We start from the raw sequence: 14,397 nt of genomic DNA on the forward strand, positions 1-14,397 counted from the left end.
CAAGAATGGTCTACAATTTGGATTTTTATGGGAAATCTACTGATTTGTAATTAAAAGCAAGTAACTGAAAACAAAGCACTGTACAGACCAAACAAAACCCATCTTCAGGCCATATTTTGTGTCCGTGCCAACTTGTGTTTAAAGGTCATTCTGCAACAACTCTGCTTCTGGGAGGGGGAAGGATCACTCTGGGCCTGTGCAAGAATGGTGAGTGGAACTGTCCAGCAGCCTAGAGGTCCTCGAGATGAAACTGCCCATTTGAGCTAAGAGGGGCCAATTATTCTACCATGATTCCATGGACTGGAAGCTGAATGAATGTGACTGCCAGCATGACACATGCTGAAGGCACAATCTACACGAGGCCTGCTGCTTCCACAGTGCAGAGGGAGGTAAGGGTCACAGGCCAGGACAGCAGCCTTCGAACTTTTCATCATGATGCAAAGTAAGAAATGCATTTTATATATACGCAGCACATACGTCCCTCACATTACACAACTATCCATATGCATAACTGTAACAAAAGTCTATGAAACAAGGGTTAAGCCTTACTACACGCAATGCCTTTTGATACTCTCTATTGTGCTGATGCTCTTACTCTTAAAATGATGACCATAATCCCCTACTTTATAACCCAATGGAGAGGCGCAACTCAGTTCGAAAAGCAGTGGGCTAACAACTTCCACTAAGCTGTCAGCTCTACAATTTCCTCCTGGTGGTTATTTCTATTTTACCTGTTCACGAAATATCAGCAGTCACACTGTTAAAAAGGAATAAGCCTGTGTGACTCCAAAAGATCACCTACCAGAATGCTCACAGCGGCACCATCCTGACGGCTCCGAGCTAGAAACTACCCAAATGCCCAAGGGAAGTAGAAAGAACAAACTGTGGTACATTCGCTTAGTGTAATACTGCTCACCAAGGAGAACCAACGATCTACAACTATGCAACAATATGGGTCATTTCTTAAACATGATGTTGTAAGAAAGAAGCCAGCACAAACTAGTACAACTGCCATTATTCCAACTGTACAAAGCACAAAAACAGGCAAAATCCATCTTGGGTTGTTAGAAGCTGGGATAGGAGTTATCCTTAGGGAGAGGTAATAGCTGTTAGGAATGGAGGGTGGGAGGATTCTGGGATGCTGGGAATGTTCTATATCTTGATTTGGGCGCTGGGTACACGGATGTGATAAATTGTGATCATTCAGTAAGCTGTACATTTGTGATAGGTGTACTTTTCTGTATGTATATTATACTTCAATAAAAACTATTTTAAATTAAAAAAAAAAAAAGTGCCGAAGGGACCGTGACAGCCACTGCCAGGCTTCAGGGCACAAACCTGGGGACAGAGTGAGTTTGAGCCACTCCCCAAAGTAGGGGAGACCAGAACAGACTGAGCCTCTGGGGCCTAGAGCAGAGAGACAAAGAACCCTGGGAGCTCTCTGGGACCAAGACGGATCCTGCAGCTCAAGAGCCAAGAGGCCCAGAGGACTATTCCCTAGCCACTTCAACCCTCCTTTAACAAAAGATCCTAGCAAACCGAAACTCACTTCCGGGACACACACAGACAGAAATAGACAGACAGACAGACAGACAGACACACACACACACACACACACACACACACACGGCTGCTCAGAAACCTAGAAAAGGATGACCTCATCAAAATGTATCATTTGGCATTAACAATTCATCATTTTTTTAAAAAGCAGAACAAAGCAAAATTAATTCTATTACTTCAAGGAATTGCGGACTTAGAATGAAAGACTAAAAATGAGACTATTTCCAATTCTGGAATAAATGATGGGTGGTGAGGGCACACCATGTAATTTGACCCCAAGGGACAGAGCCTCTCTCTTGCTGATGTCAGTTGTGGTAGAAAAGGCTTTCTTTCTTTCTTTTTTTTTTTTTAAACAAGTACTTCATGTCCCTCCGTACCAGGATTCCTTACCTGATGACCCCAGGGCTCCAGAAAGCTCTTTAGTCCTAGGTCATGGCCCTGGCCAGGGAACGGACTCCTAAACAAACCACTTAATACAACGCTGAGATTAAAGAGAGATTACACCCAGAAATCTCAGGTTCCATAACTCAGAGGGCATCGGGGCCATCCAGTATAGAAATTTCATTGTAGACTACTAGCTCTGAACAGCAAATAGGCATAAAAAAATCATACGAAGTGCCTATTTAATGTCTTTCTTTGTTCTTCAGTTGGTTCATTTCTATTGCTCTGTCTTCAATTTGACTGCTTCTCTCTTCTGTCATTTCCAATCTGCTGTTCAGCCCATTCAGTACATGTTTTATTTCAGATACATTTTCAGTTCCAGAATTTCCATTTGGTACACTTTTTGTAGTTTCTATTTCTCTGCTGAGACTTCCTATTTATTCAGTTATTACAAGCATATTCCTTTATATCCTTGAGCATAAAGGAGCTACTTAGAAATCCTTGTTTACTGGGGCACTGGTCTGGCTCAGTCAGTGGAGCCTGTGGCTCTTGATCTCGGGGTCGTGAGTTTAAGCCCCACATTGGGTGTAGAGATTGCTTAAATAAATAAAACTTAAAAAAAAAAAACCTTGTCTATGAATTCTAACATCTGCCTCATCTTGGGACTGGTCTCCAAGATGACCTTTGCTCTTGAGTAGGGATAATGTTTTCCTCTTTCTTCTTATGTTTACTAGTTTTGGATTACCCTGGACATTGGAAGTGATAGGTTGTAGAGACTCTGGATTCGGTTACACTTCCTGGAAGAGTGTCTGTTTGTCGGCTTGACTACTGTGTTGATTTGGCTGTGCCCAACCGCAAACGCGGTCCTCCCTGCGGGGGATAGCAGCCACCTCTTTGGCCAGCTCTTCAGCCTTGGCTGGGCTGCTTAGGGTCTGTCTCACACATGCACAGTTTAGGGGCCAACTAGAGATGTGAACGGTTTATACGCTGAGCTTGGGGCTCCCGCTTTGTGGCTCTTTACTTTCCAGGCTATGCCCCTTCACTTTCCAGGTGCCGCTGTGGTAGCTCTGAACTCTGTCCTCTGGTTATTCAAGCTGGGGAGCCTGAATGTTTACTGAGTTTTAGCCGTGTCATCGGGAGGTCCCCTGAGGCTTGCCCTGAGGCTGATAAGCCGTAAAACTTGAAAACCTGTCCAGCTCCTTTGCCATTGTCCACGTGGCTCCTTCTTCCAAGCTTTTCCTCTGCTCTTTGGTGCCTTCACGCAGTTGCTCTTGATCGTCTGCCGGCATAAGGAGCTGTTTTCTATGGGAGGATTGGGCTGGTAAGAGCAACTCTGCCATTACAAGAACCCAAGCCTTGGGGTGCTTAGATAAAAATGCAGTGTCAGATGCCGTTCCCAGAGGATACTGATGGAGCAGGCTTGGGGTGAGGCCCAAGAAGCCACGTGGTCAGCAACGCTGCACTGATCACACTCAGAACCAGCACGCGGTTCAGGGCATTCCTGAGTCTTTCCATCTCTGTTCAAATACTTCCTGTCATGTTGCTTCCTTCTTATTTATGCGTATACTCATAGAACACTCTAACTTAAGCTATGTTTATTTACCACAGAAAACCAACAAACAAGGCACCCCTAACAACCAGTGTTGGTGACGTAGCAAAGCACAGATCCTCACGGAGGAGCGTAAGCTCAGGCTTCATGCAGTGGCCTGCAAGACACATCACGGAGCCACGGGAATGGCGGGAAATTCCACACAGAGTGAACTGAAGCCATCAGATCAAGAGACAGCGGGGTTGTCCTTTAGAAGAGGGCTTAGAGAGAAGGTTCCCTTCAGGACCCCAATGCAGTGAGTTCAAAGAAAGACAGAGCTGGACTCCAGTCAGATCAGCAGGGCTTGAGAAAGTCTGCAAACTGGAATTGTGGTGAATTCTGCCCCCTGCCCCCTTATAGTGGACGAATTTTAAGCTCCTCAAGGACAGACCACACCTACTTTTTTACCACTACAAGCTCAGCACCAGCACACTGCCTGATGGACTACGCACTCAATAAATATTTGCCAAATGAATAAAAGAAAGAAATTTTCTGGAGCCAGAGGTTATCAAGTGAGCAACACTGGTGAAAAGGTATTAGACATCAGAGAGAACAACCACTCCCATGGGGGCTCCATTGGGAAAGAAAACCAAAACAGCCCTAAATGGTCAGTAATTGGACACAACCAAATCTGGAAGACTGCAAGGCTGGCCTCCCTCGATTTTCCCACCCAAGGGGAGTGCTCAATTCTTGCACTTATTTTTCTCACACACATATTGCAGGTACACTTACTGTAGAATTTTCTCGCAGTTCAGAATCTGTGGACAGAAGACTCAAGTCACTCAGACAAAGTGAGTGATTTGTATCCTGTGAAAGAGAAAAAATTCTAATTGAGTAACAAAAAAAATCAGGATTAAAAATCAGGATCACAGTAGCACAGCATGTCATAAAACACTTGATCACAATGTCCCTACAGTTCCAAATGTCAAGATTTGTTACTCGGAGCGGTAAAAATCATCCAAAGCAAGGGCTATGTGAATTATTTTAATTTTTAAAATCCTGATATTCTTAGAAAACTGTCTTATATTTCTTCAAGATGATTAATAAAAGAGTTTAAGAATTATGTCATGACTCAGGCTCCAGAGTAACAAAACTGTAATAATATGAAATCAATAATAGTTGTATAATTGGTCTTATCATGTACAAAGCAACTGCACATGACCTCATCTGCTATTCATATGAACCTGAAGTATTATTTTATATTCCCATTTCAAGTATGAGAAAATTAATGCTAACACTGTTCTGCGAATTAGCTCTATGATTTCGTACGAAATCATAGAGCTAATTCGCAGAACACAAACCCAGTGCTTCTGATGGGAACTCCATCTTCCACTGTTTCACTGTGTCCCCAGCATCTCAGGTTTTCTCACTCAGCAGTACTGAGGATTTACTTTTCAAATACGACTGCCTACGCTAACTCTGAACTCCGGATTCCTAGAATGCCAGCTGCATTCACACGCTTTAAGTGGTAACCTGCTTACCTCATGGATCAGATGTTTCCATTCATACATGCATTCAACAAATATTCACGGAGCGTCTACTATGTATTAGGCACTGTTCCAGGCCCAGGGATACAATAATGAAGAAAACAAGGTCCTCGCCACCATAGAGCTTACACTGGGGGGGTGGGCAGTGGTGACAAAATCCCTGAAGAATACAAGATGATGCTAAGTGCTAGGGAGGATAAGAATAGGGAATGCTGGGCCAGGAGATGCCCTTTTATTAGATCAGGAGAGGCCTCTTAGATAAGCTGGCATTTGAGCAGATCCTGAAGGAAACAGAGCATGGGTCATGCACAAATCTGGGAAAAGTAAGTGTTCCAAGCAGAAGGATCAGCAAGTACAAAGGCCCAGAGGCAGGAATGGGCTTCCCTTGTCTGAGGCACCACGAAGAGGGCAGTACAGCTAAAGTGAGAGGAAAAGAAGTAAATGAGACCAGAGAAGTGACCAGACCAGGATCTATACGGCCCTATGGGCCACTGGAAGATTCTGACTTCTGCTCTAAGTGAAGCAAGAAGCTACTGCAGAGTTATGAACGGAGGACAGACGACACTTGCCTTATGGTTTAGAAAGACGGCTCTGGGTGAAATATGTAAACTGGTCTACATCAGGGCAGGGTGGGAGTAGGGAGAAGGGGAAGGTGTGAGGAAGATCGCCTAGTGGTTACTGCAGTAATCCAGACCAAAGGTGACAGCAGCCTTACAAAGTTATCAGAACTTGATCAGACTCTATGTGTATTCTCATGGTAGAGCTGACAGACTTTGCTGGCAGATGTGGGATATGAGGGGGAGAAAAGAGGTTTCAAGAACAACTCCAAGACTTTTGGCCTGTGCCACTAAAAACACAGAGGTACCATTTACTAAGGCGGGGACCTGGAGGTAGAGGAGGTTTGGACAAATCAAATTTGAGGACACCGAGGTTTTCTGGGTTGAAGAGGGAGGCTGAATATATTGATCTTCCTCTGACAGTGCAGCTACTTCCTGATAACCCCAGCCTGAGTCGAAAACGCACTGAACACCTAACCTTCCAAACACCACAGCTTAGCCTAGCCTACCTGAATGTACTCAGAACGCTTACATTAGCCTGTAGTTGGGCAAAGTAATTTAACACAAAGCTGATTTTATAACAAAGTGCTGACTAGCTCCTGTAACTGATGGAATACTGTACTGAGAGGGGAAAAAACAGACCAGTTGAATGGGTCTGGAATAGTTGGAAGTGTTATCAGTTGTTTAGCCTTGTGATCGCAGGGCTGACGGGGCTGTGGCTTGCTCCCACTGCCCAGCATCACAAGACAGGATCATACAGCCTAGCCTACTGTTAGACCGGGAAAAGATCCAAACCAAAATTCAAAGTATGGTTTGTACTGAATACATATCACTTTCACAGCCATAAAATCAAACCATCCTAAGTGGGGACTGTCTGTGCAAGTCTAGGAGTTCAGCAAGAGATCCAGGCTGGAGATCTTCGTTTAGGACTCAGAGGCAATCTAGATGGCACTGAAAGCCTGTGATGAGAGGAGCTTCCGTCCAGTGGGGAATGAGCTGCGACCCAGAGAAGACAAGACCTGAGCACCATGCACTGGGGCATCCCAGTGCTTAGGGGCTGTCACCAATTAAAGTGTCCTTGGATTGTCACATGAATGAGAAGATTGATCACGACTTAATACAGGTAGCTTAGCAGACAAAGACTCTCAGATCTTAATACTTGTATCTGGTTTTCCAGAAGAAGAAACTGAGGCACAAAGAAGCCATTTGCCTGTGGGCACCCATCTGATCAGTGGCAGGGCTTGGATCTGAATCCAGGCAGCTGAGCTCCATAGGGCACAGCCTTCACAGCTCATCTTAGTTTACCTCTCACAACACAGGGGTCGGGAGCCAGGCTCTGGAATCAAACTGCCTGTCTAAATTAGAGTGATCACAAGCTCTGGGTACTCAGGCAAGTTATTTAATTTCTCCTTGTCTCAAAAGTTTCATTATCAGTAATGGGGGGCTAATGACAGTACTGACCTCACAGAGCTCTTGTGAGTGAGATAATCCATATAAAAGCACTTAGCATGAATTTGGCACAAGGTACACACTCAGCAAATGTTAGTTATTATTACTAATAAGATACAGAGGCAGAATCTGTTTGAAGGGATCCTTTGCTGTTTAAAACTTGGAAACCACAGAATTAAAGTATGCTGTCTCTCCCCAAATCAAAATCATATTACCTACATTAAGGAAAAACCTCATTTTTCAAAAGGAGGTCAGTGCGCTTCAGTTCCTTTATCTATGAAAAAGTAAGATAATAGTAATACTCACTTTCTAGGTTTAAGAGACATACATAAGTGCCCAATACGTTAGAAGTAAAAACGGTAGGAGTGCCTGGGTGGCTCTGTCAGTTAAACACCTGACTCTTGATTTCAGCTCAGGTAGTGATCTCAGGGTTATGAGACTGAGCCCCGTGTCGGGCTCCACCCTTAGTGGAGTTCGCTTCTCTCCCTTTCCCTCTTCCCCTCCCCGTGCTCCCTCTCTCTCCCTCAAATACATAAATAAATCTTAAAAAAAAAAAAAAAAGAAGAAGAAGAACAAGAAGTAAAAACAGCAAATTTCTCCCAGGACCTCTCCAGAATGGAGCTGCACAGGAGAGGGAAATATGGTAGAGGGGCTTGGCAAAGAACCAACCAACTGTCCAAAACTCTGCAGAAGAATGTTCTGTGGTTCAGCACGCCCCATCAGTGGCTCTCAAACCTTCTGGCCTACAGACAATTCAAAAGGGCAAGGAACCTTCCAGATTCTGTCTGGTTCTCCAATGATAGATTAAACATATGTATGAAGCAAAGCATTAATTTGTGTTTCAAACTCAAGTACAGATGTACCATTTCGTAGACGCAACACAAATGAGAAAATAAGACCCTTTTAGAGCATCTGGCTGACCCATCTGAGACCTCTGGTTACAAAGCACTTCTTGCACCATATCTGACAGGAAGGAGGCAGAGCCAAATCAAGAGCTGAAGCACAGGGCGCCTGGTGAAATTTCTGGCTTGCACCATGCCGTCACAAAGACACATATTTTGACCTGATTTCTTCCCTCTCACTGACGGTTACGCAGAGAAGACGTTCTGACCTTTTATTTTGACACACAAACAACTGTTGCTGTTCTATGTTGCCCAGATCAAGACAAGAGACAAAACACCACGCACCTCTGATCCATTGTGATTTGGAAGTGCATTGTATGAGTGTCCTTTGTTGTCGTGACCTTTCATGTGACTTTTGAGACTGTATTGAGTGCTAAATGTTTTCTCACAGCCATTACTGGGGCAGAAAAAGGGTCTTTCACCTGCAAGAATAACAAACAGTGTTAATATGTCCTTAGTCATTGCAATGGATTCAGACATCTACTTTTCCTTAACAGACGGAAGTAAATATTCCTATGAGGGTTCGGGGAATAGTCGTTATAAGTTGGACAAATTACATGTTAACCATCTCAGTCCTAAAACGGAATGTAGAGCAAACATAGCCTGCCCCTGGCAAGTTTAAAGAGAAGATTAGTTTCCCCCCCCCACCCCAGGTTCTTTTGAGAATCTCTGCACTGGTTTCATTTCTTAAGGTTGGATTCCTGAGTTCAACCTTTAGATCCTTTTGCCTCTGAAAGAAACTCAAACATTATAGGTGAAGGCTAAGCTGATTAGGCTTGCTCCCTCCACGAAGCGCCACAGGTCCCAAGAGAAACACAGATATTTACTGGCTTGATGAAGATTAAAATAAAAACTACGAATCAGCCTAAACTCACCAGTATGTGTACGGACGTGAGTTTTAAGGTGGTGGCTTGCTGCAAATGCTTTCCCACAGCCATCATGATCACACCTACGGATGTTGTTTAAGCAAAAAGAAACAGCAGTCATTAGGGAAACAGGTCTTTATCTTCAACATCTCTTATAAATACAAGCTCAAACTAAAACACAAGTTCAGAACACTGAGATCTGATTGAGGAAATTGGTTTTAGAGATGGGAAATGAAGACAGGTCACTGGAAAAAGTGACAGATCTGGGAACAGAGGGAACTGATGGTCCAGGATAAATATTTCTTGTCCTACAAGTAAGTCACATGTTGAGAGCTCTGACAATAAAAGCCTTTTGATGAATTACTTAACAGAATTCTATTGACTGAGAGCTGATACGGAAAATCTACTGCCAGTGGAATACTAGGAATGTCAACAGTGGGCACAGAGGCAGGAGCCTAAAATGTAACACCAAAACAAAATCAGTCCCAACTATGTTGACCGTACAATATATAATGTATAATGGCTGTATTGACTTATTTATAATCTTCAGTGTCAAGATCCACGTCTTTCTCTTTTACTTTCTTGATAACCAGAGCTGGAAGTGATCTCTCCCTCCTGAGAACTCCTGAGGCATTTATCTATGTGCCTCTTTTATGGCATCTGTCATTTCTAATCTTACTTTATCTCTACGTGTATACATTTGTTATCTGTTCTCCTAGATTATAAACTCTTTGAGGGCAGGGTCCAAGCAGTCCTTTACGTCGCTGTGGTTCTTGCATACATTCAATAACTCTATGAATGAATGCATCTTCTTGCAAGCCAAAGTACTTCATTTCTTTTTTTTTTTTCAAGATTTCATTTATTTATTTGACAGAGAGACAGCCAGCAAGAGAGGGAACACAAGCAGGAGGAGTGGGAGAGGAAGAAGCAGGCTCCCAGGGGAGGAGCCTGATGTGGGGCTCGATCCCAGGACCCTGGGATCACGCCCTGAGATGAAGGCAGACGCTTAACGACTGAGCCACCCAGGCGCCCCAGAAAGTACTTCATTTCTTTAAATAGAAAGCTTCTCTGGAGCATTTTACTTCGTAATTATATATAATCATGTGTCTAAAGTCCCATCTAATATTCAACAAAAATTAGCAGTTTTAATCATCAAAAAAAATGCATGTGATTGAATAGAAATTAAGAGTCCCCTCGACAGCCCTATGAGGGGAAAGGTAACCCAAGCTTCGCAGAACCTGGAGAGTAACCAACTAGAATCTAAACACTCTGGCTTTTTGGGGTGCCTGGCTGGCTCAGTTGGTAGAGCATACCACTCTTCATCTTGGGGTTGTGAGTTCAAGCCTCATGCTGGGTGTACAGCTTACTTATTTACTTACTAACTAACTGCTCTTGCCGTTAGATGTGCTATGACTCAGGAATGAAACTTTAATTTTAAAACACCATTCCATTCAGTTGATGTTTAAGAGTGACTGCCCCTGAGGACAGGGGCACCGTCTAAGAATCATGATAAGGAGACGAGTGACTCGAGAGGGGAAAGGTAGCATATTTGATGCCATATACATAACAGAGGTCTCTCCTGCCACAATTCAGAGACAATGTTTATGGGCAATTTTCAGTAATACATTTATATTACATCCAGGGGGAATCCTTACAAACTGATTATCTTACTAAAAAAATGTCATATAATCATCCCAAAGTTGTCCTTGAACCCCTACTAGATGCCCAGAACCACACTCTATGCTATGAGCAGAGAGAAAGGTAGATGGTACAAGTCCTTCCTTCGAGGTTACACATTTACACGTGGATGTATTAAGTATACATACATGCACATGTATATATAGATTGAAATGCAGACAAAAATGGATGCTCCTACACGTGTGTGTAATAGACACACAAGGCAACAACTAAACAAGCAACAAGATAAAATACTTGCATTCTTACCCCTCAGCTCCCCTTTCATCTCCTCCTCCCCCCACCTCGATTTTTCGGTAGCCCTCCCTTCCACTGTGCTCAAAGTCGTTTGGGCACCTTGGTCTCATGTACTGTCTGGTTACCTGTGGTGCTTTCTCACCAGACTACGTACCCAAGAGAAGAGCGTGTGTCTTAGTATTTCTCTAGCACCGATAAAAGTGCCTCCCACCTTAAGTGAGTTTCAACAGATGCTCACTGAAAAAGGGAAAGCCTGAGGCAGAAAGGCCATCATCAGAGTCCAGAGTAAGGACGCTCTTAGAACCCATCACCACTCCTCCTGTGTGCAAGAGCTGGTTGTAGCTGCCAAAGAACTAGCGGAGGGAATTTTCTTTCCGCTCTGAAAAATGTCAGGGCACATGAAGACGCCCAGCTGCAACCTGGTCGGCAACAAACAGGAAACAATAAGACTTACCGAAATGGCTTTTCTCCTGTATGGGTTCGAATGTGCTTCCTCAGATCGCTGAGTGTGGTGAAGTACTTGCTGCAGCCTTCGGATTCACAGTTAAACGTTTTCCCTGTGTGAAGCCTCTGATGTGCTTTCAGCCTGCGAGATATTCCAGAGAAAAAGTCCCTCTGTCATTTGCATAATGTACGACAGAGCCTCCGCTCCCGTGTCGGCTTCACGTGCTTCAGGATCCAGTGCATAAGAATTCTATATCCACAATGTATTAGTATCCCCAGTGTTTTGCTTGAAGAGAAATTCAGAGAAGTATGTAGCCTAGTGGCAGGAGTGTGACTGTGCAGCCAGACTGCCTGGGACTCAAATCCTGGGCCCACTTCCTACTGGATGGGGGGGCATCGAGCTAGTTACACAACCTCTCTGTGCTTCCACTTACCCATCAGCTCTGTGAGGATTAGCACTCAGAACAGTGCTTAGCACACGGAGAGCGCTTCCGAAGTGTCAGCTAGTGCCACCTTTCTTATTTTACACCCAAAGCTGAAGACTAATAGAAGTCTCCTGATTCAAATGGTGTAAAAGAGAACTGGCTAACAAGTGGTAGGAAAAAAGTTATCTTCAAGGTGAAGAAGGAAAGAAAATGACAGCAGCCTCCGCACAAGACTCTGAGCCAAGGGGAGGCAACAGTGCGAGTATTAAAATCCCCAGGCCAGTATGTCACTCCGGGAGAAACAGATCTGAATGTGACTGTACTATCCTTTTCATTTTTATATTATTTATTTTTTATTTTTTTAAAAAAGATTTTATTTACTTATTTGACAGAGAGAGAGACAGCCAGAGAGAGAGGGAACACAGCAGGGGAGTGGGAGAGGAAGAAGCAGGCTCCCAGCGGAGGAGCCTGATGTGGGGCTCGATTCCAGAACGCCAGGATCACCCGGAGCCGAAGGCAGACGCTTAACGACTGCGCCACCCAGGCACGCCTGTCCTATCTATTCTTTTTAACCAAGCCCACATATGTCAATCTTTAAGTAACAAGTTCCTCCAGTGCATTTTAAACAGTCGAGAGCACAGCTGTGCTCTTTATTTTTTTATTTTATTTTTTTAAGCAGGCTCCATGCCCAGAGCGGAGCCCAGCACGGGGCTTGACCTCACGACCCTGAGATCAAGACCTGAGCTGAGACCAAGAGTCGGAAGCTTAACCGACTGAGCCACCCAGGCGCCCCCCGCCCCGCCCAAGCTGTGCCCTTTAAAGCGCTGGACGTGCCCATCTACACAGGGCAAGGAGAGGGCTCTGCAATCACAAGGTCAGGGTCAGGGTGGAGGAGAGGCCAACCTGTACAGCGTGTTGAACGCCTTCTCACAGCCCTGCACGTCGCACTCAAATGGCTTCTCCTTCGTGTGCACTCGCACATGGATCCTGAGGCTGTAGGAGGTGAGGAAGGCCTTGCCACAGCCCTCCTGATTGCAGACAAAGGTGTACTCTCCTCGGTGAGTCTTCTGGTGGGTGCGCAGGTTGCCTGCTGTGCTGTAGGTACGGGGACAGCCCTCAAAGGTGCACTGGTACCGCTTTACCTGGCAGACAAACACACCTCATCAACAGGAAAAAAGAGCTGCCGAGGGCCTAACTCCCCCCAGAGCCTGGCTCCCAGGAAATGTGGACGACACACACAGGTTCGTATCACAAACACAGAAAACAAGCTCTAACAACAAAGCGGGGAAATCTTCCCCTTGATCACGTCACGCCGGAACAACAAATAATAAGTCACGGGGATGAGATAAGCTTGTTGGCAGATGAATATCCTAAATGAATATAATAAGGGGATTTTCAGACTCTAGTACACATCTAGCATCTAAAGATGGGCCCATACTGTTACAGCTACCTATACTGAAATAACATTTTGGTTTGGTTTTGTTTTTTTAAGATTCATTTATTTATTTTAAAAAGAGAGAGAGACTGAGACTGTGTGTGGGGGGGAGAGGAGGGACAGAGAGAGTCTTAAGCAGACTCCCCACTAAGCGCGGAGCCTGACACGGGCCTCGATCTTATGACCCTGAGATCACGAGCTGAGCCGACAGCAAGAGTTGGATGCTTAACTGCACCACCCAGGCGTCCCCTGGCTTTGTTTTAAGGCTTGATTAAACACCCTGCCTCATGGCACCCCACCTTGATTGGAACTGACCAATGGAACTGAGCCTAAAACATCCTGACATTGATACACTCAGTCATCAACCAGTATCTCCCTAGCATAGTTTCCACTGTGAAGTTTCAAGTCTACGAAATGAAAATACCGTATCATGAATTTCTCGGAGTAGTTGCTGGTATGACATTTCTCAAAATGCCAGCCTCTCGGTTTCACTTTCACCGCCAAACTTCTTAAGAGGGTGGCATACATGTGTGCCTCCATCTCCCTTGATGCCCACATATTCCTTAACAACTTGGCAAGCTGGTTTCACTGCAGGAAATGATTCTCTTGCACTTCCAGTGGCCAAACCCTTCCAGAATCCTCCTCCATGTGCCTTTACTTATTCGCAAAACTCTCGCATTGGTGATGCCCTCCCCTCCTGAAAACTTGTCCTTCACAATACAGCAATTCCACAGGGCTCTGTTTATCTTCTTCCCGGAGCCACGCCTTTCCCTTCACCTTGATATGTAGGTTTATTGTGGAACTTATCTCTCCCCTCCCAGGCCCTCCCATGCCTGCCCCAGTGCAGGGGAAGCAGCCTTAGACGTGGCGGGAGGAGAGTGCATTTCTGGCACTTATGTTCAAGACCTTCTCTGCAAGTCATTTTGCTTCTCTGAGCCTCAGTTCTTTATTTCTCAAATGATATTAATGCCTGCCCTGCCTCTCCCATGGCGCTGTGGAGTGGAACGAAATGAGATCAGACACTTGTGAAAATACGTGGTAAATGATCTGATGCTGTACACACCAGGGTGCAAGTATTGTTTACTCTTCAGCTTTCGTGAACATCTTCATCTTTTGACCCGACCTCACTCCAAAGCCTCAGTCCACATCTCCAACTACACTGTTAGTATTCATTCCAGTTACTGAACTATCAGTCCCAGGCAGCAAGCTAGATACCGTATCAGATAAACAAGTGAACAAGACAAAAATCTCTGCTTTTAAGGAGTGCCAGTTTTAAGGAGGTGGACGTGCACAAATTATTATAAACTGTGCTGAGCCCGACAACAGATATGTGCCCAAGGTGCCTGGGGAATAGAAAAAAGGGAAACCTAA

At 44.7% G+C, this 14,397-nt stretch overlaps 1 protein-coding gene across 1 annotated transcript in view; it reads right to left on the reverse strand.

The window, feature by feature from the left end:
- MTF1 (metal regulatory transcription factor 1) overlaps nucleotides 1-14,397 on the reverse strand; it is a 41,665-nt gene that overhangs the window by 12,473 nt on the left and 14,795 nt on the right. Inside the window, exons 3-7 of the mRNA XM_026516624.4 lie at nucleotides 12,495-12,733; nucleotides 11,177-11,308; nucleotides 8,800-8,873; nucleotides 8,210-8,346; nucleotides 4,262-4,336 (exon numbers count right to left, since the gene is read on the reverse strand). Of these exons, the coding sequence (XP_026372409.1) occupies nucleotides 4,262-4,336; nucleotides 8,210-8,346; nucleotides 8,800-8,873; nucleotides 11,177-11,308; nucleotides 12,495-12,733 (657 nt within the window). The remainder of the gene's footprint in view (nucleotides 1-4,261; nucleotides 4,337-8,209; nucleotides 8,347-8,799; nucleotides 8,874-11,176; nucleotides 11,309-12,494; nucleotides 12,734-14,397) is intronic.

The sequence above is a fragment of the Ursus arctos genome, unplaced genomic scaffold (genome assembly GCF_023065955.2).
Source record: "Ursus arctos isolate Adak ecotype North America unplaced genomic scaffold, UrsArc2.0 scaffold_32, whole genome shotgun sequence".
Taxonomy (NCBI): domain Eukaryota; kingdom Metazoa; phylum Chordata; class Mammalia; order Carnivora; family Ursidae; genus Ursus; species Ursus arctos.